Source organism: Lepidochelys kempii, chromosome 3 (assembly GCF_965140285.1).
Source record: "Lepidochelys kempii isolate rLepKem1 chromosome 3, rLepKem1.hap1, whole genome shotgun sequence".
NCBI lineage: Eukaryota > Metazoa > Chordata > Testudines > Cheloniidae > Lepidochelys > Lepidochelys kempii.
The window spans coordinates 4489876-4514345 of record NC_136382.1 but is presented as its reverse complement, the minus strand read 5'-3'; the positions used below and the strand labels follow the sequence as shown (position 1 = coordinate 4514345).

At 53.8% G+C, this 24470-nt stretch overlaps 1 protein-coding gene across 2 annotated transcripts; it reads left to right on the top strand.

Annotated features, from left to right (window-relative positions):
- Positions 1–2164: 2164 nt before the first annotated feature.
- On the top strand, positions 2165–23211 carry CCDC25 (coiled-coil domain containing 25). 2 transcript variants are annotated; one of them, XM_073335523.2, is made up of 9 exons: positions 2165–2359; positions 9923–9970; positions 10903–10942; positions 13544–13595; positions 15008–15083; positions 15710–15813; positions 17607–17809; positions 19094–19139; positions 22266–23211. In XM_073335523.2, the coding sequence occupies exons 1-9, from the start codon at positions 2170–2172 to the stop codon at positions 22293–22295; spliced, it is 789 nt and encodes a 262-aa protein (XP_073191624.2). In that variant the 5' UTR covers positions 2165–2169; the 3' UTR covers positions 22296–23211. The 2 variants fall into 2 exon arrangements, with proteins under 2 accessions (XP_073191624.2, XP_073191625.1); XM_073335524.2 differs by lacking the exons at positions 2165–2359; positions 9923–9970 and having other exon boundaries at positions 10924–10963.
- The last annotated feature ends 1259 nt before the right edge of the window (positions 23212–24470 follow it).

Sequence of the window (24470 nt, the reverse complement as noted above, 5' to 3'; positions counted from 1 at the left end):
GCTTGCAGCCACGACCCGACGGCGTGGGGAGCACCACCCCCACTACCGCCCGCGAGCCAATCAGAGCTCTGGAACGCACGCGGCGCGCTCAGCTTCCATTGTCAACATTGGCCCCCGCCCCTCACTCAGTCTCGGAGACTGCAATTCCCACCATGCACTGCAGGGAAAAAAAGGCGGCCTTCTACGATGAAGTCCTGTCGCAATGCTTGCCGGAAGCTGTAGTCCTCTTGCGTCACAGCCAGAGCGAAGCGGAGCATTGCACGCTGGGAGTGGCATTGTGAGCAGAATAGAGAATTGCATGCTGGGACCGGTGCGGCCCTAGCAACCACAGTCCAGTCCCATGGAAAGCCATAGTGTGTTATAACATGATCCCTCCCACGTGTTAATTCGTCTGTGGCAGACAACCTCTTTAATCCACTGCAGATCAGGCCTCAGTCTTACTGAATGCTTACTGACTTCCTATTGATTGTGACTTTCGTGCTGTAATTCAGACTATCAATCTAGAGATGAAATGCCAGTGTCCTGAGCCATCCAGCCCCAGGAGCTCCAAAATCTGTTAGCATTTACAAATTTCTTTCTTCAAAAACTTTGCAGACTGTTGCCTTTAAAAGGTTTCAGTTAGTCTGTATCCGCAAAAAGAAAAGGAGGACTTGTGGCACCTTAGAGACCAACCAATTTATTTGAGCATAAGCTTTCGCGAGCTACAGCTCACAAGTGGGCTGTAGCTCATGAAAGCTTATGCTCAAATAAATTGGTTGGTCTCTAAGGTGCCACAAGTACTCCTTTTCTTTTTGCCTTTAAAAGATGTCCTTAACTATTACTAGGCTTTTGTTCATTTGATTGCTGTGCTTATTAGTGTTTGAGCATTTAAATGGTCCCACTCTTGCTCAGAAATTTAAAAAATGGGAGGTGAATGGTGGTAATTTCCAAAATTAAAAACAAAATCCATCAATCCAAAACAAAATTGGAAAATAATTTTGCTACATGGGGCAAGAATGTTGCTGCATTGTCGAGAGGAAGAGACAGAAAAAGATTGTTGTTTGTAGTGTTTTTGTAGCCCAGGATATGACAGAGCCAAGCTAGGTGAGATAATATCTCTTATTGGACCAGCAGAAAGCTTGAAAGCTTGTCTGTCTCACCAACGTAAGTTGCTCCAATAAAAGATGTTACGCCACTGACCTTGTCCCTTAGAGTATGTATTAATTACTTATGCCAATCAATTTGTTCCATCATGTATTTATCTGTAACACCATTTCCCAGACCTGATGAGCTCTGTCTAGCCAAAAAGCTTGTCTCTTTCAGCAAAAGACAATGATCCAATAAAAGATATTACCTCACTTACCTTGAATCTGAGGCATAGATTGTGTCAGACTGAAATTTGTATGGGGCTGACGATAGGACAAGAAGCAATGGGCTTAAATTGCAGCAAGGGTGCAACTGTCAGGGTGGTTAAGCACTGGAATAAACTGTTTAAGAAGGTTGTGGAATCTCCATCATTAGAGATTTTTAAGAGCAGGTTAGACAAACACCTGTCAGAAATGGTCTAGACAACACTTAGTCCTGCCAAGAGTGCAGGGGACTAGACTAGATGACCTGTCAAGGTCCCTTCCAGTCCTACGATTCTATGATTACCTTAACCAATATTAGTGCCTACAAGCCTCTCTCTAATGGGCTATGGCCTCACTGTTCTGGTCACTGTACATGCACATACCAAAAACAACAGTCCCTGCCGAAAGGAAGTTATAATCCAAAATGTCTATCGGCATTTCTATTGGCCCACATCATCAGGGACTAAGTGCTCCAGAGAGAGGCACTAAGCCCCCGTCTACACGAGAGACATTTGCACCAATGCAACATTACACGCCCCCCAAAAGTGGCCAAGGTGACGCAGGACCAGAGCTGCAGACCCACCAGGTCTGTGTGCTAACCACAGCACCATGTTGGGGACACTGGGCACTACACACTAGGTAGCTCGGGAAGTTCACCGACAAGAACTTCCAGAGCCGTGGACCCACCAACAAACACCCATCCTTGCAACAGACGGCTGCAACGCACATGCGCACAACCTACTACAGCAACCTGCCCAGAGTCCAAATCTGCGCATGCGCACGGCTTGCCCACTCTCCCCGACCTCTAATTGCGCTCAAGCCGCCGTTCTGACGCCGGCGCATGCGTACGGCCGGCGGTTTGCGCGAGCCTTTCCGTTTCCGGTGCGCGGTTCCGGAAGCCGGCCGGAAGTCGGGGCGTGACGAGCGTCCTAGCGCCAGGAGCGGGCCGCGAGAGCCGGGAGCAGCCCGGGCGGGCCGGCCGAGGAGCCGGGACTCAGCCGCCGCCATGGTGTTCTACTTCACCTCCAGCGGTGAGTCCGCGGCGCCGCCAGCCCCTCCCCCTCCGGCCCCCCATCCCCCGCCTCGGCCCCCCCGACCCCCTTCTCCTGTGTCCCTCCGGCCCCCCATCCCCCGCCTCGGGCCCCCCGACCCCCTTCTCCTGTGTCCCTCCGGCCCCCCATCCCCCGCCTCGGGCCCACATCCCCCCGCCTCGGGCCCCCCGACCCCCTTCTCCTGTGTCCCTCCGGCCCCCCATCCCCCGCCTCGGCCCCCCCGACCCCCTTCTCCTGTGTCCCTCCGGCCCCCCATCCCCCCGCCTCGGGCCCCCCGACCCCCTTCTCCTGTGTCCCTCCGGCCCCCCATCCCCCGCCTCGGGCCCCCCCGACCCCCTTCTCCTGTGTCCCTCCGGCCCCCCCATCCCCCGCCTCGGGCCCCCCGACCCTCTTCTCCTGTGTCCCTCCGGCCCCCCATCCCCCGCCTCGGGCCCACATCCCCGCGCTATCTCAGAGTCGACCCCCTTCTCCTGTGTCCCTCCGGCCCCCCCATCCCCCGCCTCGGCCCCCCCGACCCCCTTCTCCCTGTGTCCCTCCGGCCCCCCATCCCCCGCCTCGGGCCCACATCCCCCGCCTCGGGCCCCCCGACCCCCTTCTCCTGTGTCCCTCCGGCCCCCCATCCCCCGCCTCGGGCCCACATCCCCCCGCCTCGGGCCCCCGACCCCCTTCTCCTGTGTCCCTCCGGCCCCCCCATCCCCCGCCTCGGCCCCCCCGACCCCCTTCTCCTGTGTCCCTCCGGCCCCCCATCCCCCCGGCCTCGGGCCCCCCCGACCCCCTTCTCCTGTGTCCCTCCGGCCCCCCATCCCCCGCCTCGGGCCCCCCCGACCCCCTTCTCCTGTGTCCCTCCGGCCCCCCATCCCCCCGCCTCGGGCCCCCCCGACCCCCTTCTCCTGTGTCCCTCCGGCCCCCCATCCCCCGCCTCCGGCCCCCCCGACCCCCTTCTCCTGTGTCCCTCGGGCCCCCCCATCCCCCGCCTCCGGCCCCCCGGCCCCCTTCTCCTGTGTCCCTCCGGCCCCCCATCCCCCGCCTCGGGCCCACATCCCCCCGCCTCGGGCCCCCCGACCCCCTTCTCCTGTGTCCCTCCGGCCCCCCCATCCCCCGCCTCGGCCCCCCCGACCCCCTTCTCCTGTGTCCCTCCGGCCCCCCCATCCCCCGCCTCGGCCCCCCCGACCCCCTTCTCCTGTGTCCCTCCGGCCCCCCCGGCCCCCCGCCTCGGCCCCCCCGACCCCCTTCTCCTGTGTCCCTCGGGCCCCCCCATCCCCCGCCTCCGGCCCCCCCGACCCCCTTCTCCTGTGTCCCTCCGGCCCCCCCGGCCCCCCGCCTCGGCCCCCCCGACCCCCTTCTCCTGTGTCCCTCCGGCCCCCCATCCCCCCGCCTCGGGCCCCCCGACCCCCTTCTCCTGTGTCCCTCCGGCCCCCCCATCCCCCGCCTCGGGCCCACATCCCCCCGCCTCGGCCCCCCCGACCCCTTCTCCTGTGTCCCTCCGGCCCCCCATCCCCCGCCTCGGGCCCCCCGACCCCCTTCTCCTGTGTCCCTCCGGCCCCCCCATCCCCCGCCTCGGCCCCCCCGACCCCCTTCTCCTGTGTCCCTCGGGCCCCCCATCCCCCGCCTCGGGCCCACATCCCCCCGCCTCGGGCCCCCCGACCCCCTTCTCCTGTGTCCCTCCGGCCCCCCCATCCCCCGCCTCGGGCCCCCCGACCCCCTTCTCCTGTGTCCCTCCGGCCCCCCCATCCCCCGCCTCGGCCCCCCCGACCCCCTTCTCCTGTGTCCCTCCGGCCCCCCCATCCCCCGCCTCGGCCCCCCGACCCCCTTCTCCTGTGTCCCTCCGGCCCCCCCCATCCCCCGCCTCGGCCCCCCCGACCCCCTTCTCCTGTGTCCCTCCGGCCCCCCCGGCCCCCCGCCTCGGCCCCCCCGACCCCCTTCTCCTGTGTCCCTCCGGCCCCCCCGGCCCCCCGCCTCGGCCCCCCCGACCCCCTTCTCCTGTGTCCCTCGGGCCCCCCCATCCCCCGCCTCCGGCCCCCCCGACCCCCTTCTCCTGTGTCCCTCCGGCCCCCCCGGCCCCCCGCCTCGGCCCCCCCGACCCCCTTCTCCTGTGTCCCTCCGGCCCCCCATCCCCCCGCCTCGGGCCCCCCGACCCCCTTCTCCTGTGTCCCTCCGGCCCCCCCATCCCCCGCCTCGGGCCCACATCCCCCCGCCTCGGCCCCCCCGACCCCCTTCTCCTGTGTCCCTCCGGCCCCCCATCCCCCGCCTCGGGCCCCCCGACCCCCTTCTCCTGTGTCCCTCCGGCCCCCCCATCCCCCGCCTCGGCCCCCCCGACCCCCTTCTCCTGTGTCCCTCGGGCCCCCCATCCCCCGCCTCGGGCCCACATCCCCCCGCCTCGGGCCCCCCCCGACCCCCTTCTCCTGTGTCCCTCCGGCCCCCCCATCCCCCGCCTCGGGCCCCCCGACCCCCTTCTCCTGTGTCCCTCCGGCCCCCCATCCCCCGCCTCGGCCCCCCCGACCCCCTTCTCCTGTGTCCCTCCGGCCCCCCATCCCCCGCCTCGGCCCCCCCGACCCCCTTCTCCTGTGTCCCTCCGGCCCCCCATCCCCCGCCTCGGGCCCCCCGACCCCCTTCTCCTGTGTCCCTCCGGCCCCCCCATCCCCCGCCTCGGCCCCCCCGACCCCCTTCTCCTGTGTCCCTCCGGCCCCCCCATCCCCCGCCTCGGCCCCCCCGACCCCCTTCTCCTGTGTCCCTCCGGCCCCCCCGGCCCCCCGCCTCGGCCCCCCCGACCCCCTTCTCCTGTGTCCCTCCGGCCCCCCATCCCCCCGCCTCGGGCCCCCCCGACCCCCTTCTCCTGTGTCCCTCCGGCCCCCCCATCCCCCGCCTCGGCCCCCCCGACCCCCTTCTCCTGTGTCCCTCCGGCCCCCCATCCCCCCGCCTCGGGCCCCCCCGACCCCCTTCTCCTGTGTCCCTCCGGCCCCCCCATCCCCCGCCTCGGCCCCCCCGACCCCCTTCTCCTGTGTCCCTCCGGCCCCCCCATCCCCCGCCTCGGCCCCCCCGACCCCCTTCTCCTGTGTCCCTCCGGCCCCCCCATCCCCCGCCTCGGCCCCCCCGACCCCCTTCTCCTGTGTCCCTCCGGCCCCCCCGGCCCCCCGCCTCGGGCCCCCCGACCCCCTTCTCCTGTGTCCCTCCGGCCCCCCCCATCCCCCCGCCTCGGGCCCCCCCGACCCCCTTCTCCTGTGTCCCTCCGGCCCCCCCCATCCCCCCGCCTCGGGCCCCCCCGACCCCCTTCTCCTGTGTCCCTCCGGCCCCCCCATCCCCCGCCTCGGCCCCCCCGACCCCCTTCTCCTGTGTCCCTCCCGGCCCCCCCATCCCCCGCCTCGGCCCCCCCGACCCCCTTCTCCTGTGTCCCTCGGGCCCCCCCATCCCCCGCCTCGGGCCCCCCCGACCCCCTTCTCCTGTGTCCCTCCGGCCCCCCATCCCCCGCCTCGGCCCCCCCGACCCCCTTCTCCTGTGTCCCTCCGGCCCCCCATCCCCCGCCTCGGGCCCACATCCCCCCGCCTCGGCCCCCCCGACCCCCTTCTCCTGTGTCCCTCCGGCCCCCCCCATCCCCCCGCCTCGGGCCCCCCCGACCCCCTTCTCCTGTGTCCCTCCGGCCCCCCCCATCCCCCCGCCTCGGGCCCCCCCGACCCCCTTCTCCTGTGTCCCTCCGGCCCCCCATCCCCCGCCTCCGGCCCCCCCGACCCCCTTCTCCTGTGTCCCTCGGGCCCCCCCATCCCCCGCCTCCGGCCCCCCCGACCCTCTTCTCCTGTGTCCCTCGGGCCCCCCATCCCCCGCCTCTGGCCCCCCCCGACCCCCTTCTCCTGTGTCCCTCCGGCCCCCCCCATCCCCCCGCCTCGGGCCCCCCCGACCCCCTTCTCCTGTGTCCCTCCGGCCCCCCATCCCCCGCCTCCGGCCCCCCCGACCCCCTTCTCCTGTGTCCCTCGGGCCCCCCCATCCCCCGCCTCCGGCCCCCCCCGACCCCCTTCTCCTGTGTCCCTCGGCCCCCCCCATCCCCCGCCTCTGGCCCCCCCGACCCCCTTCTCCTGTGTCCCTCGGGCCCCCCCATCCCCCGCCTCCGGCCCCCCCGACCCCCTTCTCCTGTGTCCCTCCGGCCCCCCATCCCCCGCCTCGGGCCCACATCCCCCTGCCTCGGGCCCCCCCGACCCCCTTCTCCTGTGTCCCTCCGGCCCCCCATCCCCCGCCTCGGGCCCACATCCCCCCACCTCGGGCCCCCCCGACCCCCTTCTCCTGTGTTCCTCGGGCCCCCCCATCCCCCGCCTCCGGCCCCCCCGACCCCCTTCTCCTGTGTCCCTCGGGCCCCCCCATCCCCCGCCTCCGGCCCCCCCGACCCCCTTCTCCTGTGTCCCTCGGGCCCCCCCCATCCCCCGCCTCTGGCCCCCCCCGACCCCCTTCTCCTGTGTCCCTCCGGCCCCCCCATCCCCCGCCTCGGGCCCACATCCCCCCGCCTCGGGCCCCCCCGACCCCCTTCTCCTGTGTCCCTCCGGCCCCCGCCTCCGGCCCCCCCGACCCCCTTCTCCTGTGTCCCTCGGGCCCCCCCATCCCCCGCCTCCGGCCCCCCCCGACCCCCTTCTCCTGTGTCCCTCCGGCCCCCCCATCCCCCGCCTCGGGCCCACATCCCCCCGCCTCGGGCCCCCCCGACCCCCTTCTCCTGTGTCCCTCGGGCCCCCCCATCCCCCCCGCCTCGGGCCCCCCCGACCCCCTTCTCCTGTGTCCCTCGGGCCCCCCCATCCCCCCGCCTCGGGCCCCCCCCGACCCCCTTCTCCTGTGTCCCTCGGGCCCCCCCATCCCCCCGCCTCGGGCCCCCCCGACCCCCTTCTCCTGTGTCCCTCGGGCCCCCCCATCCCCCCGCCTCGGGCCCCCCCGACCCCCTTCTCCTGTGTCCCTCGGGCCCCCCCATCCCCCCGCCTCGGGCCCCCCCGACCCCCTTCTCCTGTGTCCCTCGGGCCCCCCCATCCCCCCGCCTCGGGCCCCCCCGACCCCCTTCTCCTGTGTCCCTCGGGCCCCCCCCATCCCCCCGCCTCGGGCCCCCCCGACCCCCTTCTCCTGTGTCCCTCGGGCCCCCCCATCCCCCCGCCTCGGGCCCCCCCGACCCCCTTCTCCTGTGTCCCTCGGGCCCCCCCATCCCCCCGCCTCGGGCCCCCCCGACCCCCTTCTCCTGTGTCCCTCGGGCCCCCCCATCCCCCCGCCTCGGGCCCCCCCGACCCCCTTCTCCTGTGTCCCTCGGGCCCCCCCATCCCCCCGCCTCGGGCCCCCCGACCCCCTTCTCCTGTGTCCCTCGGGCCCCCCAATCCCCCCGCCTCGGGGCCCCCCCGACCCCCTTCTCCTGTGTCCCTCGGGCCCCCCCAATCCCCCCGCCTCGGGGCCCCCCCGACCCCCTTCTCCTGTGTCCCTCGGGGCCCCCCAATCCCCTTCTGTGTCCCTCAGGCCTTCTCAACCCTGCAGCCTCATCCCCCCTCCGACCCACAGCCCTGACTCGGGCCCCCCAATCCCCCGCTGGGCCCCCCGAACTCCTTCTCCTGTGTCTTGCCGACCTACTCTGTTGTGTGCTAGCCACTGTCATTGCTTCTACCTGTGGAGAGGCTCTGTCTTCGTCTTCCCTGACTCCTGCTCCTTGGAAAGTGGAAAGGATGCAGGAATGTTCTACTTCACATCAAGTCCTCTGGCCCCCTGATAACCTTGTTGCCTCTCCTCAGGAGGCCACACCTCACAGTTTGAAAACCTGTGATCTAGGGGATTCCTGTGATGTCATACACTTAAGTCTTAAGTGGCCAGAATTAGAGAGAGAACAATAACCTCCTGGGAGTTATTTAAAATATTGTCCATTGAAACCCAAGTGCATCAGATCATACGAGTTGAAAGGTTCTGCTGCTGGTCATCTAATCCATTCCTGTAGCTTTGTGTCAGGATTGATTTCATTTTCACAAAACCATCCCAGGTCACTAAAAGTCCCCCAAAGGGGCTGATTCATAGTATGTGAGATATGGTTGATATTACCACCATTGTATCTGCCATATAGGTAAGTAGCCTTTCTTTCTGTGGAGCTCCTCCAACTGGCTTGGGATCAGACCCCGTGTTTCTAAAGGAGACTTTTCTCTACAGTGCTTCCTCCATGTAACTTCTCACCGTGCTGACTTCCGTCTTCTGTTTTTCAGAGGCCAGGTCAATGTTGCGTGAAACTCTTCAGTCTTGATGGTTCAGCAGATTTCTCTACTTCCTGTATCTTATTTGTAGCTATCCAGTAAAAATCTGGACTCAGTGTTATATTTACACTGAGACCTAGATACGTTTTTATTTTTATCAATATAAGCTAGATGTTAGTCCCTGTTTACTGTAATTTCTGAGTTTGTAAGCAATTGATAATTTGGCTGGCTCTAAGTACTGCTTATGTTCACACACAGTATGGTTTTTACTCAGTAATCATGGAAACTAACCATGTGTCACTGTGGCCAGTGACCTAGGCTAGCATATAACTTTATTTTTGCTACTAAGGTTGTAACTCTGTGTTGCCATATGTAAGGGACCACCTAAATGACTGTATAACATGGTTAGGCAGTGGTCCTTCCTCCCAATTTTCTCTACAGTTGGATATCCCAAAGTATATTGCCCCTCTTGTTCCCCTGCCTTGTCGTCAAGTGCGCTGTCCCTTGCTGAGGGAGTTATGGGAGAGCTGCCCAGTTTTTCCCAGAATGGCATGATACAGATGTCTAGGCAGAGTGGTGGGTGTGCACACCCAAGGAGAGAGAGGAATTAGGTAGGATGCTTCAAGAACTTAGGTTTCAGAGTAGCAGCCGTGTTAGTCTGTATTCGCAAAAAGAAAAGGGGTACTAGGGGCACCTTAGAGATAAATAAATTGGTTAGTCTCTAAGGTGCCACTAGTACTCCTTTTCTTTTTTCAAGAACTTAGGTGACTTGTCCAAGGCCACAAAGGGAGTCAGCATCAGAGCTGTGAATTTCTGACTCCCAGTCCTATGCTGAGATGATAGGATTGCACCCTACTTTTTTTTATATAAAGCTAAAGTGAGCCCGAACCTCATGAAGTGTCTTGCCCCGAGGACTGTCATACTGCTGACTAGTCTTCCAAGGGAATTGGTGGAAACTTAGTTCTTTGTTCTCTATGACTTTTTAAAGTGACTCAGTCTTGCTCTGGCCCCGGGAAGGGAATGGGATGGATTAGATGTTCGGAGATGTAGATCAGGGGTTCTCAAACCAGGGGTCAGGACCCTTCAGGGGGTCACGAGGTTATTACATGGGGGGGGGGTCATGAGCTGTCAACCTCCACCCCAAACTCTGCTTTGCCTCCAGCATTTATAATGGTGTTAAATATATAAAAAGTGTTTTTAATTTATAAGGGGGGGTCGCACTCAGAGGCTTGCTGTGTGAAAGGGGTCACCGGTAAAAAAAAAATTTGAGAGCCACTGACATAGATGGTGTATTTGTCAGTACCTCTGTGCACAGTTTTGTCTGAAACGCCTTTTGATGTGTCCTCTTTCTATCCCTCAGTTGTTCCCTCCGTTTACACAATTTACATGGGAAAAGATAAATATGAAAGTAAGTACATGAAAATACTTGGCAAGGCTTGATAGGTTGGGGTTTGCTTTTTTTGCCTTTTTAACCTTGTTTTTTAATTTTTCTGTTTGATTTTACTGCGTTGATAGAAGGCAGATTTTTCATGATAGCTGCTTTGCAAATCATGCTATACAGTAACTTCTTATGCAGTCTATAGCATTACTTTATACCATTGTCTGGGACTGGTGAGAGGGGAAGCTGTGTGTGGGCTTGATCTGAAGTCAGTGGGCACTCTGGACTTTTTGTCAGGCTATAAAATGGTCAAGGAAACAATGGTAGAAGCCTAGTATGGTTTGACAGCACTTTATTTGTTTAGTTTAATTGTTCCCTGCATAATTGGTCAGTTTTTTCCCATCTTGAGTTAGTGTTCTTCAAATTGTTTTCTGTTGCTGTGTCCTCTTCCAACAAACCAGGGTACAGTCCTGCTTTATTTCATGTCACTGCTGGCCATTCAGTACTTAAGGCAAAACCAAAATTAGCACTTCAATTGAAGAGAGTTGGTGCTTTTATCTTGGGAATTGCTCTCTTGAAAATCTCCTACATAGGATAGTTATGCAAAGATCAGTGTCTCCCAATAAAAAAAATCCCTGAGACTGGAGTGGAGGAAAAGGGGGAGAACTTAGAACTGTTCAGAGTTTTGGCCTTCGCACCTTTGTGCCTGAGAGCACTGTGTGTTTCAGGCCTTATTTGGGGATCCATCACACTCACTCTCCAGGTGCCATATTGTAGTGCAAACACTCTTGATATTAAGGCCCTTTAGCTTTTAAAAAGTAACTAGTGGTGTGTCAAAATGAGTTCAGGACCCTAACTCAAGCAATCATTTCCCCTCATTGCCGGTCTCCCAATGGGCCGTTTGGCTGGCTGCTGGGGGAGGTATCCTTCTTTGCTCAGTATTCTTTTTTTAATGCCTGCAGATGAAGACCTGATAAAATATGGCTGGCCTGAAGATATTTGGTAGGTACTGAAAAGAGCCATGTAAGTCCTTTATGCTTGTGAAATGAAATGCCCTTCATAGTGAACTTCAGTGGGAGGCTCTTCTGGCTACTATAGGTGCTATTCAGAATATTAACTAGTTTAAACACAGTCACAGAGGGCTGTTATAGAGTAGCACCTAGAGGTCCCAACTGAGGCTGGGGACACGCTGTGTTAGGTACTTTCTCACACACATAGTAAGAGCTGGTCCCTGCCCCCCAAAGCATTTGTCATAGAATCATAGAGTTGGAAGGAACCTCAGGAGGTCATCTAGTTCAACCCCCGGCTCAAAGCAGGACCAATCCCCAATTTTTGCCCCATATCCCTAAATGGCCCCCTCAAGGATTGAACTCACAACCCTGGGTTTAGCAGGCCAAAGCTCAAACCACTGAGCTATCCACATGGCTTGTGTGCACATGGAATAGGTGTGCCCACACATGGAGCTATTCAGGAATAGGTCCATTTTGGTCAATTTCACAGTCATAGGATTTAAAAAATTGTAAATTTCATGATTTCAGCTATTTAAATCTGAAATGTCACAGTGTTGTAATTGTAGAGGTCCTGACTCAAAAAGGAATTGTGGGGGGGGGGGGGGTCACAAGGTTATTGTAGGGGGGGTTGCAGTTCTGCTATTCTTACTTCGGCGCTGCTGCTGGAGGGGCGTTGCCTTCAAAGCTGGGGGCCCGGCCAACAGCTGCTGCTCTCCGGCTGCCCAGCTCTGAAGTCAGCACAGAAGTAAGGGTGGCAATACCAAGACCTGCCTAAAATAACCTTGCAACCCCCCTACAACTCCCTTGTGGGTCAGGACCCCCAATTTGAGAAATGCTGGTTTCCCCCATGAAATCTATATAATGTAGTATACAAGCACATAAAATACCAGATTTCGTGGGCGGAGACCAGATTTCATGGTTCGTGATGTGTTTTTCATGGCCAAGACTTTGGTAGGGCCTTAGTGATAGGGGAGACGGGCACAGAGGTGAAATAACATGTCCCAGGTCACATGGCAGATCAGCAACAGTGATGGGAATAGAACCGAGGTCTCCTGACCCCCAGATCAGTATCCTCTCTGCAGGAGCATGCTGGGTCTCCAACCCAATCCCTTTGTCTGATTTCTTCTTGTACATGTATATACACAATGTCACCATCATGTCTACTGTATACACACGCTGCCTGGCAGAGTGAAATATTCCCTGTCTTCTTGTCTCAGCTCTTGCCTTTGTTCTGGCTCCATGAGTTGAGCTTGAACGACTCTCAGAATCATGAGAGGCAAAAGCTGTGCATAACCTAAGCAGACCTAACTGGTCGCATGCACAGGGGTGGCTGTGGGCACTGCTCTCTACCACGCATGTTGACGTAGTTTTGGTCCCCCTACATGGAAAAGGAAATAATCAGAGAGGGCAGTTAGGACAACTCACTGTTAGCTGCAAATATACTATCGATGGCTGTTTGTGTTAATCCTTGCCAAATTTTCTATGTTGGCAGTGGCCAAATTTGCTTGGGGCCTTGTAAAGCTGTTAGATGATAAATGGAATGGGCCAGTTGTTTCAGTAGACAGGCTTCCACATACAAACCCCATCATCATAATTGATACTTGCTTCCTTGTTAGCCATTTCAGTTGAGAGGCTAACAATTGAGTGGGCCACATAGACTGTCCTCCCTTCTCATTCCTAGAGATGGTCTTTTTGGGGGTGGACTGAGGCATATTGGTGGAGCTAGTGAGTAAGAAGTGTGCCCTGCCTCTGCTTTTCTTGCACCAGCTCTGCAAATTGAGAATGTAAGACTCTGGGAGTATGTATACCCTGCCGTAAAACACCTGCGGTTGGCCTGTATCAGCTGTCTTGGGCTTGTGGGGCTTGGACTGCAGGGTTATAAAATTGCAGTGTAGCATCACCGGGCTCCAGAGCCTAGGCTCCTGCCTGAGCCCGGACATCTACACTGAAATTTTATAACCCGGGCACCCAAGTTCCATGAGCCCAAGTCAGCTGACATGGGCCACCTGTGAGTGTTTTATTGCAATATAGACATACCCTATGATGGGAGATCCTTGGGTCTTGTTAGAGTAACCGTCACTTTTAATAACATGCTTTGCTATAGTGATATACTAATTTGTTTCTCTCATATCATTATTTAGTTAGAAAGCCATTCTATGCATCCGATGAAGTGAGCTGTAGCTCACGAAAGCTTATGCTCTAATAAATTTGTTAGTCTCCAAGGTGCCACAAGTACTCCTTTTCTTTTTTTAGAAAGGGTAGACATCTATGTCATTTCCCTAGGAATCACTAGAGGGAGCAAATCGCAATATCTTATTCATAAGATCTTTCTGTTAATGTCTAAGTATATTATGTTTCAAAGAAAATATTTAGCTTTTCAATTTCCTCCTCTTACAGGTAGGTGAATATTTGCTCAAAGATTGAAACACCTGATAAGGTGTAACAATTCCGTTGCATGCTGTCAAATATGCATGTTCAGAATTTATTTTAATGCTTTTACCTATGGGACTCCTAGTCTGTTATGGCAAGCTGTATTGTAGCATTTATTTCAGAGCAAGAGACCCTCTGCTAAATGTGCCTTTTTATTCTGTAGGTTTCATGTGGATAAGCTCTCCTCTGCACACGTGTACCTCCGATTACACAAGGTAATCACAGAATCCTGGTGCAGTTAAACAAATATGTACTGATATAACAGTGACCTGCAAAGGATTGCTTAAAAATTGGGTTTGTATCTTCTCATTTCCAGAAAATATTTTTTCAGGAGTTGGCTTTCTCTGCTTATTTTGAACCCTCGAACTTTCAGGAATGTTAAGTCTAGTCCCTCCTGGTTTAGGAGGGTTTGTTGCCTCCAATATTTATTGAGATTATACACCTAAATGTGGGGGATTTGTGTTCTGATGATGCGCATAATATGCTAGGCATTATTCACACACATAGGAAGTCACGATACCTGCCCTGAAGATCTTACAATCTGAGGCTCCCATTCCACTATGAACTCTGAATGCATAGACCCACCTGCTCACAACATGGAGCCTCTGATGTTAATGGCGGTCTGCAAGGGCGCAGGTGTGTAGCAGAACTTGGGCATCTGTTAGTATGCAACCTAGGAAGGGCAGGGGAAATGGTGCAACCAAAATATAGGACAAAGCTGGAAGTCTCCTCATCTGAGTACAGCGCCTGATCAATGTTCCCTCTAATTTTTTCCATCCATGTGCAGAATGAATTTTGTTATGTGCACTAATATCGAGGTGATGTGTGCCACCAGTAGAAACAAAAAACCTCACTATAATATATATTTTTAAAAAGTTACCATAGGGATAATTACTCCAGTCAGGACAGGTTAAGCATTTTAGAACTCACTGCTCAAAGAATTAAATTTAAGCATAAAAGAGAAATAAAACCACAAATAACAGCACTTTGAAAGAATAAAATTACCAAGAATATATGTGCATTGCAGGAAGTACCAAGAAGTAACAACAGTAACACAAGTACATGTTGGGAGGGGTGTGTGTGCGCGTGCGTGCGCATCAGTACCCCCTTCTCTCTCCTGCCTTTGCCGTGCTCTGCACAGCAAGCAGGAGGGTCCCAGGAGCAGCTCGCCGGGGGCTCCAAGGCAGAGGGCAAGATCAACATGACTGCAGAGCAGCAGGGGGAGGGCGCCTGAACACACACCCCTGGATGTGCACGGTACCTGATTCACTCCTGGGTGACCGTGCAGCTTTGAGGGAACACAGCTCCTGGCTCTGCCATAGATTTGTGAGACCTAGAATGATTAGTCCTATCTCTACCTCATTCCCCTTTCAGTAAAATGGGGCTAATACCTCTGAGGGGTATAGAGGCAAAACTGTTTGTAAAGTGATTTGAAATCCTTGGCTGGTAGGTGCTATAGAAGTGTAAAGTATTCTAAGCTGTGTGTGTAATGCAGGGGCTCATACCCCTGTTTGCATAGCATGGTCCAAGTGCACTGTTGGTGTGGTGTTTATTCTGTGTTCATAAGTCCCATATTGCTCCCTCAAATGGCACAGTAAACCACTCATGTTTTATTGGTCTGTTTTAGGGGCAAACAGTGGATGATATTCCCAAAGAAGTTTTGATAGACTGCGCCCATCTAGTGAAGGCCAATAGCATTCAAGGTAACATTTACTATTGAAATTGGCAAGTCTCCTATGGAGGTTAAGGGACTGTGTACGGGGGCGGGGGGAGTGTGTCTGTGGGGGTGTCTATTCCATCCCAAATTCCTGAAATTTCTTGTTTTTGACATCAGAATAATGTGAAGTTTAAGTACACTTCATAGATTGTTGTTTTCATGGGAAACAGATGTCACTTGCAACAGCTGGTGCTGCTGCTGATATTTTCATACTGAAACTTTAATCTCCTGATTCCTGATGGTGCCTTTAAGCCAAAAGGGGTCTTGCAATTTTCCCTCTAATACCCACTTGAGGCCCTCTTTGTAGCAGGCAGCCTTCTGGCAAAGCCAGACTCCATCTGGAGTTAGTTAACACTTTTTTGGCCCTTGCTGCCACAGAACGCGATATAGCAAAGTCCTTCTGTTCCATTGCAATGCTGTTACTTCAGATAGGAGGAAGAGGACAGATCCTTACAAATGTTACTGACTAGAAGCTATGTAACACAGCATGACTCTGGCTGATTGTGGAGACTGCTCGTCAGAAGGTTTGGGGTAGGGACGGAGAATAGAAATATTTCCCACTTCTGAGCCGTTGATACAAGAACTCTCCTTTCTCCCCTTACTGCTCTGTAGGCTGCAAAATGAACAACATCAACGTGGTGTATACGCCGTGGACCAACCTGAAGAAAACAGCTGACATGGATGTGGGACAGATAGGGTTTCACAGACAAAAGGATGTAAGTGGTTGCTATGCAGCTGCAAAGAAACCCACCAGCTGACTGCAGTACCTTCCTTCTCCATCATACTGCCATATTGAGAGTGAGCATACTGAGTCTCACACAGGGGCTCTAAATCAGGGGAAACTACTGTGGTCCAGGGGCATGGGAAAAATCCCAGCTGTTTTTTGGTGGGCTAAACTAAGTTTCCACTTGGGTATCGGAATATAGTAAAGCAGCGGTTCTCAAACTGTGGGTCGGGACCCCATTTTAATGGGGTTGTCAGAGCTGGCTTTGACTTGCTGGGGCCCGACGCCAAAGCCTGAGCCCCACCACCCGAAGCTCGAGGGCTTCAGTCCTGGGCAGCAGGGCTCAGGTTAGAGGCCCCCTGCCTGGAGCTGAAGCCATTGGGCTTTGACTTTAGCCACCTGGAGCAGTGGGGCTAGGATGGGCTCAGGCTTTGGTCCCCCATCCTGGGGTCATGTAGTAATTTTTGTTGTCCGAAAGGAGTTGTGGTGTAATGAAGTTTGAGAACCCCTGTAGTAAAGTAAAACCACTACAACAAATGGAAGGCACAAGTTACAACAGGGATACAGAGCTGAGTAATTCGTTATGGTCAGTATAAAATATTGCCAATATACAACCAAGTGTCAGATACACTTTCTGCTTGAATTTCCACCTACGCTTGGATTATCGTCTTCAGTAAGATTGAAGCCCCTCTGGCCTGGTAACACCATAATCGCAGCTGGTTTGCTTCTGACTGGTAACATTTGTAATAGGTGACCCCTACCTTCTGGAAGTGGGAAGTCTTGAAAATCAGGCTTCATCGGATCCTTTTTCCTGTAAAATCTGGGTTTTTTCATAATTTTCAATGTTGAAGGAACTTCCAGACTTAAAGCATGAATCTAGTTGTCACTTTCAAAATTGCTGACAGTCAGACTTGCGTTCAGAGAAGAGTTCTCTCTTAGCACTCAGGTGAGCATCCTGCCAGGAAATCGTAAAGACTGACTTCCAGAGCACTAGAACGATGTGTGTAAAAGAGCTAGGTTGTCAGGGGAGAGAAGGAAAGATCGTCTAGCAGTAAAGGCCCAGGTCTTGGATCCGAGTCCGCCTCTCACCCTTCCACAGATTTCCTCTGTGACTTTGGGGAAGCCATTTAATCTCTTGGGGCCCTGATCCAAAGCCCTTTGAAGTCAATAGACTCGCATTGACTTCAACAGATTTTGACTCAGGCTGTTGGTGCTTGATTTTCCAGTCTTGAGAATTGGGATTGTACCTTTCTGGGTGTGTTAAGACTTTTGACTGTAAACTAGTTTGAGATCCTTGGGTGGCAGGTTCTGTAGAAGTGCAAAGTGCTTGTTAAAACACACATCAATACTGGGGAACCCTGGGTTGAAGACATTGGTCCACAGAATGGGCACAACACACTCAGCAGCATGAGCTTCCCTTGCCAGCATGTCCACTGAAACTCACTTCAGGATTGGGTGGATGACCATTCTGCATGATTCAGTCAATCCTGGGCCCCTCTGCTGAGACTGCAGCCAAGAAAACCCATTAGTGATAGTTGCGATGGTGGTTTGTGTTCTTGTGCCCGTCGGAGATTGTACTGAGTTCCCAGCTCTTTTCACACAGGCCACTGAACAGCACCAGATGGCCATGACTGTCCATCTGTTTAAATGAGATTCAGGAGCCAAATGTAGAGGAGAAAATGCTCCTTTTCTTGTAATTTACCTCACTGTGTGGAAAGTCTTTCTCAGTGAAATGCAAGGTGGAAGCGTTTTTTCGTAAGGATTATAGTTCTTTCCATCCCAAAGGTGAGAACAGTGACAGTGGAGAAGAAGGTGAATGAGATACTGAACAGGCTAGAGAAGACCAAAGTGGAGCGGTTCCCTGACCTAGCTGCTGAGAAGGAAGCCCGGGACAGAGAGGAGAGGAATGAGAAGAAAGCCCAGATCCAAGAGATGAAACGGAAAGAGAAGGAGGAAATGAAGAAAAAGAAAGAAATGGAAGATCTCAGGTGAGTAATGGCTGTGACTAACTCTAACTGTGAGTATTTCCTATCAGTGGTGGGAGCAAGACTTTGATCAGGGCATGTCGTGGTTCCTGCTGAATCAGTCGTACTCTGTTCTGTCTTAGACTGGTACAGTCTTAAGAAATAGTATTTGCTGTACCTGGCAACCCTTTCTTTGCCTTTGTCTTGAGAATTAGATGTATTCACCCAATTCACTTACTAGAAACTGGAGTGAGGAATAGTTCGCAGAGCTGGGAGTCAGGACTCCTGGGTTCTTTTCCCACCTGTGCCACCAACTTGCTGTATGAACTTGGACAAGTCACTGAACTCTGTGAAATGGGTAGAATTGCCTGCTATATCTATAAAGCACTGAATTGCTCTAGTGAAAATCAAAGCCTGTGTAGTGCTTGTCAAGCTTCAAAGCACTTCACAAATAGTGATTTTAAAAACACAAATTAATCCTAATGTACATGAAAGGCATTATGTACGCCTGTAAATGCACAGTGATGAACAGCTGCATGTGTTGATCTTCCAATCTGACAGCAGACAGGCAGAAAACATTTGTGACCATGTTGGTCCTTGAGAAAAGAGTAGATAAGGTAGATCTGTTAACCCCCGACTACCAAACAAACCTGGACGCACATGAGTGTGTCTGACCCTATGACTGCTTTGTACATATAAAATGTTACAATAAATAGTAAGTAATTTAGATGGTCATGAGGCTGGAATCGGGGAGCCTAGATCCCACAGCTCCTGTTGGTGCACTCAGTAATTCAAAGGAGCAATAACTTACAGCCCCAACACAGAGGCATCTGAGTCCCAGTTCAATTTCTGAAGGCAAGAGGAGTGCTGGTGGGGACATTGGATTACAGCTCACACCATCTCTCTCACCTATGAGCTGCTTTAGCCATCCACAAGCCACTTTTATAGTAATCCTCAAGCAAAGGATTTTATAACCCCTTCTTAGTTGTCTCGCTGGTAGTGTATCTGGACAAAGCTGTGAAGAATGTTGTAGAAAACCCATTCACTGGCTCCTAGTTGATGGACTATGGTGACCTCTTCTATCTCTGACTTAAGTGTTTTTTGTGCCAAGGTATCTTTGCTCCCCACAGTACACTGATTCTTCAGTTAGGGACGGAGTATGTTCTTCGGAAGACAAGCTGATGTTGAGATCTGATGTGTTTGAATTCCCTCTGAAGAATAGGAGGGCTAATCTTGTCGGCACTCTGCCCTGTTTCATAATGTACATTTAAAAATGCATCTTGCTACATAATTTCTCTTCCCTTACAGGAGCTACTCTTCACTAATGAAGTCTGAGAACATGTCTTCCAACCAGGTATGTTCAGGCTGGCACCTGTGAAGACCTTGCTTCCAGAGCCTGAATAAGAATCAGAGTAGGGTATGAGGATACAGATGCGAAAGCAAGTTTCAGCCCAGTAGCTGCATGTGGTGAATTGTTCCACGCGTTATCCCCCTCTTACCGTTGGAGTTACAGAACAAAATCCAAGGAGAGGGGAAGTGCATGATTACAGGGAAAGGGAGTCTCCTTCCTGCAACGTCCTCCAGAGATGTTAAACGGGACAAGGATGCATCCGCTCCTTTTTCTCTCCAGTCTGCTGCTCTGAATTCCCTTTGGTTGCGTACAGAGCCTCTTGTCAGTAGGGATGAGACGTTTTGTGTGGGAAGGATGACTGTGCTATGGTGGGACAGCCACCAAAAGGGGAGTAAGAATTTTAAGTGAAATTCTGTTTGTCCTTTTGCCTGTTTAGTCCAATGTCTGGTTTGTCTTGGGGCTGGTGGAATCACATATCTTTGTATTACTCTGTGACTAAAGGTGTACATAGTCCTTAAACCAAGGGTGTCTCACTTGTCCCTGAGGAGTAGGCAATCTAAAGGCCTGCTGAAGCCAAGACATGGGACAATAGACCAGGAGAGGAAGGGCCAGGAGACTATAGAGAGGCAGCTGAGATTACTTGAAGAGGTGGATTTAAAGGAGGAGAGAAGGAAGCATCTTGTGTTAGGAGCCGCATGCTATGAGACAGAGCTGGGAGTCAGAGCAGTGAGACAAGGACTGAGATGACCACGGGCAAACATAAGGAAAATGAGTGCTGAGAGATGAATGGGAGCTGGGTTACATAAGGAGCTAAACTGAGTGAGGAAGGCATCGTTTCCCCTGTGCGTACTAGGGCTCTTGCATCCCTTTGCTTTGTGCCTGGTATCCTTTCTTGTCAGCAAGTTAAGGAAGTATGGGCTGGATGAATGCACTATAAGGTGGGTAGAAAGCTGGCTAAATTGTCGGGCTCAACGGGTAGTGATCAATGGCTCCATGTCTAGTTGGCAGCCGGTATCAAGTGGAGTGCCCCAAGGGTCGGTCCTGGGGCCGGTTTTATTCAATATCTTCATAAATGATCTGGAGGATGGTGTGGATTGCACTCTCAGCAAATTTGCGGATGATACTAAACTGGGAGGAGTGGTAGATACGCTGGAGGGGAGGGATAGGATACAGAAGGACCTAGACCAATTGGAAGATTGGGCCAAAAGGAATCTGATGAGGTTCAATAAGGATAAGTGCAGGGTCCTGCACTTAGGACGGAAGAACCCAATGCACAGCTACAGACTAGGGACCGAATGGCTAGGCAGCAGTTCTGCAGAAAAGGACCTAGGGGTGACAGTGGACGAGAAGCTGGATATGAGTCAGCAGTGTGCCCTTGTTGCCAAGAAGGCCAATGGCATTTTGGGATGTATAAGTAGGGGCATAGCGAGCAGATCGAGGGACGTGATCGTTCCCCTCTATTCGACATTGGTGAGGCCTCATCTGGAGTACTGTGTGCAGTTTTGGGCCCCACACTTCAAGAAGGATGTGGATAAATTGGAGAGAGTCCAGCGAAGGGCAACAAAAATGATTAGGGGTCTGGAACACATGAGTTATGAGGAGAGGCTGAGGGAGCTGGGATTGTTTAGCCTGCAGAAGAGAAGAATGAGGGGGGATTTGATAGCTGCTTTCAACTACCTGAAAGGGGGTTCCAAAGAGGATGGCTCTAGACTGTTCTCAATGGTAGCAGATGACAGAACGAGGAGTAATGGTCTCAAGTTGCAGTGGGGGAGGTTTAGATTGGATATTAGGAAAAACTTTTTCACTAAGAGGGTGGTGAAACACTGGAATGCGTTACCTAGGGAGGTGGTAGAATCTCCTTCCTTAGAGGTTTTTAAGGTCAGGCTTGACAAAGCCCTGGCTGGGATGATTTAACTGGGAATTGGTCCTGCTTCGAGCAGGGGGTTGGACTAGATGACCTTCTGGGGTCCCTTCCAACCCTGATATTCTATGATTCTATTCTATGATTCTTTCTCTGAAAGCAAGTACCCTCACGTTCTGTTGCATTGGTGATATCTCCAGGCAAACGAGGAGCTCAGAGTGCCTCTCACAAATTTTAATTTAAAATCTGTTCACCCATCACATCCCCAGAGGCTCAGCAGCTGCTTGGGATAGGTTTATGGTTTTCATGGGGTGTTTTTTGTTTTTTTGGGGGGGAGGGGTGACTCTTCTGGCTGGTTTCCAGATCACAGATGACCGTGATAGAGTAAAAAGAACTATGCGGTTTAAGCAGCGGCTCCTCCTGCTATGCCTGTGCAAGCTGTGTCTGGTTAGTGACATGCCATATGAGGAAATATAAAGGAAATGCCCATGTATGGGGTCATCAGCCCTCTCTGTGTCTAAGCTACATGTGTTGTCAGACTGGTGCCTTTATGCTGGAGTCAGATCAAGTTAAGGTCACAAAGGGCTGATACACAGGAGTGCTGGCAAGAGACTGAGCTCCACTTCATGGCACGAGTCGCATGATATAGGTAAAGGTTACTGAAGTAACCAGGTCAAGGGTTATCCGAGCTTAATCGCCAGCCCCTGCCTCCCAGGGTTACACATGGATGGATGACCTGCTGTACTAGGAACGTGTGGCGCTCATTTACTGGATGGCTAGCAAGCGTTGCAGATTTTATATTTCATCTGTAGTTGTACAGTTGGCTGGTTGGGTCCCAGGCTTTGAGTTAGAGGGGAAATCTCTCAGTGGGGCATACTTCTTGAATGAATAGGAGAATACTAGTATTCAACATGTGAAATGTTAGCAGCAACATCCAAAGGACCTAGCTTTGGGATTTGTTAGTTTCAGAACTTTGACCATGAGCCTGTTGAGTAAGCTGAGGCTGATTTTGTGGCCTATGTATGGAAACCAGAAAAAACTCCGCCACTTCCTTAAACCATGGGAGAGACAGCTGACTGCACCAGCAGCTTTGTCTGAGCGTCTGCAGACTACCTAAGATTTCTAAAGGTGTCTGCACCTCCATTTGAAATTTTTTAGGGTCAGCAAATGAAGAAAGTGTAGTCCAGTGGCTTTCAACTTATCTCGCCAGTGTTAAACTTCCATTTTAAAAAGGTATCTCAATAATTCCCTTCTTTCTTTCTCCACAGGATGGCAATGATTCAGATGACTTCATGTGAATTGGGCACTCTCTCTTTTCTGAATCGTGAGATGGACTCTGTCTTAATTTTTCACTCTCAATAAGATGCCAAAAAACCAAATTCTGACTTCAGTTTCAGGCCCTGTTTGAACCTTCACTGGCAATATCTGACCAGATCTGTGCCATGTATCTCCTAAAGACAGTATCTTAACTGTGTGTGTGTGAGTGTGAGAGAAGGGGGGGTGGAGCATATGTTCTGGATCTACAAGGATCTTGATATATTTATTTTGAGGGAGGGGCTCTTAATGTGAGCTACAGGAGTGTTGTGCTGCCTTAGTGAATTGGCAATAGACTTATTTAAAAAATGTTTCCATTACTGTAATGTCTCCCTGGTATAAATTCAAGCCTGAAATCAGAATTGCTGGCCTGAGGACTCTGCTCCCCTCTTGCTGAGTGATTCTTGTTGATGGGATGTGTGTGTTCATCAAAACCAGGGGATCCCTATAAACCAGGGGTGCCTGTATTTGGCCCAGCTGATGGGCAGATTGAAAATCCGCCTGGAGCCAGAGAGCTCCACCTATCTTGCAAATGTAGTAAAGCGTAGCTGCCCTCGTTTTAATATGGAGCTGCCGCCTCTGGAGACGAGTCTTGGCCTGCATAGCAGCCTGACCATTCTGAGTGAGGTGGAGCAATGCATGCTGGGGGTGTGGTGTTAGGCTGCACACCTGTAGATGAGGATAGTCCTAAATTGGACTGGGCTACACGCATGGCTCCGCTCTTCTAAAGGATTAACTTTGCAAATAAAGAGTGTTGGCGTTTGAAAAGCCCGTAAGCCGACTCGGAACACGTAACTAAGTAACTCGTGATGTGATGTGGATAATAGTACATTCAAAATGATGGTGGTAACTATCGCAACATGTATATATGTTAGAATTAAAATCATAACAGCTGTTAAAGCGTGTTGCTGTCGGGGGTCCTCTGTTCACAGTGTTGTGTGGACTCAAAACATGGGATTGTAGCTGGGGGAGGAACATGAGGGAGGGCTCGCGTATGAGTAGTTGTGGAGATAGGGTAAGCGGGGGAGGGGGGCACCCTGATATTAACCCCCCCCTCCCCCCCACAGCAAGCAGCAGGCTCCTGGGAGCAGCTCTGAGGCAGAGGGCAGGAGCAGCACATGGCAGGGTGGGAGGGAGAGCTGAGCTGCACGCAATTGATACCCTGCTGGGCGGCTGCCGCACAGGGAACTTAAGGGAGCGGGGAGCTGATGGGGGGGCTGCTGCTCCACCCTGGTTCCAAGCCCCCCCCCGGGCTTGCGCCAACGGGCTGCTCCTCCTGAAAGCAGTGGACAAAGCAGGCAGCTTCCAAACAGTGTTATAAGGGAGCATTGCGCAACTTTAAACGAGCATGTTCCCTAATTGATCAGCAACGAAACAATGTTAACCAGGATCTATGTGTCTCAGCTGAGTGTTGTACAGGTCTGAAAAAGCGCTGTGAGTATCCTCTCTTGCTACAGTGGGGGAAGAGCAGTTTAAACGCACAAAGAGATCCAGTGTCTGCCCCCCTCTGCAGATCCGAATCCTCTCCTGGCCCCCACTGCTGCTGTTTTATCCCCCTTAGTCATGCCCCAGTGCAGCCTCCACCTCTGCCAGGGAAGCAGGTGATCTAGAGGAGTCGAAAGTGAGCTCTCTCTGGAGACTCCAGGATAGCAATTCTATTAATCCTGCAGTGTTGTCTCCAGGGGTTGATGATGTGACTGTGAACCCCACAGTCAGGCTGGGCCCTGTTGTGTTTGGTGCTTTTCACCTGTGCAGAGGGGCCAGTGATTTGAGTAGGTCCCGGGACTACATTCTTCTCCTGCGAGGCGACCCTATCTGATCAGGGGTCAGGTATGCTGATGGGGCTGGGTGGGAGCAGTTTGCACAGCATCAGCCAGGCTAGTCTCTGTTTCTCTCCAACATCTGTCCTGGAACTCACGTGATGGTTTCAAGCTGTCTTTCCAAATGGAGTTGATTGGGTTCGGTAGCGGTATTGGCTGGCTGCCCCCCTCAGGCTGGCCTGTGTTCTTCCCAGGGTCAAACCTGCTGGTCCCTTTTGGCCTTAAAATCTCTGAAGCACGCAAGTGCGGCTGGGCTAGTGCCTGAGTGTATTGCAGGATTACTAGCCAGCTGCCGGCCAGTTATTCAGAGGGAATTTTACTTGGTTGCTGCTTGGGCTA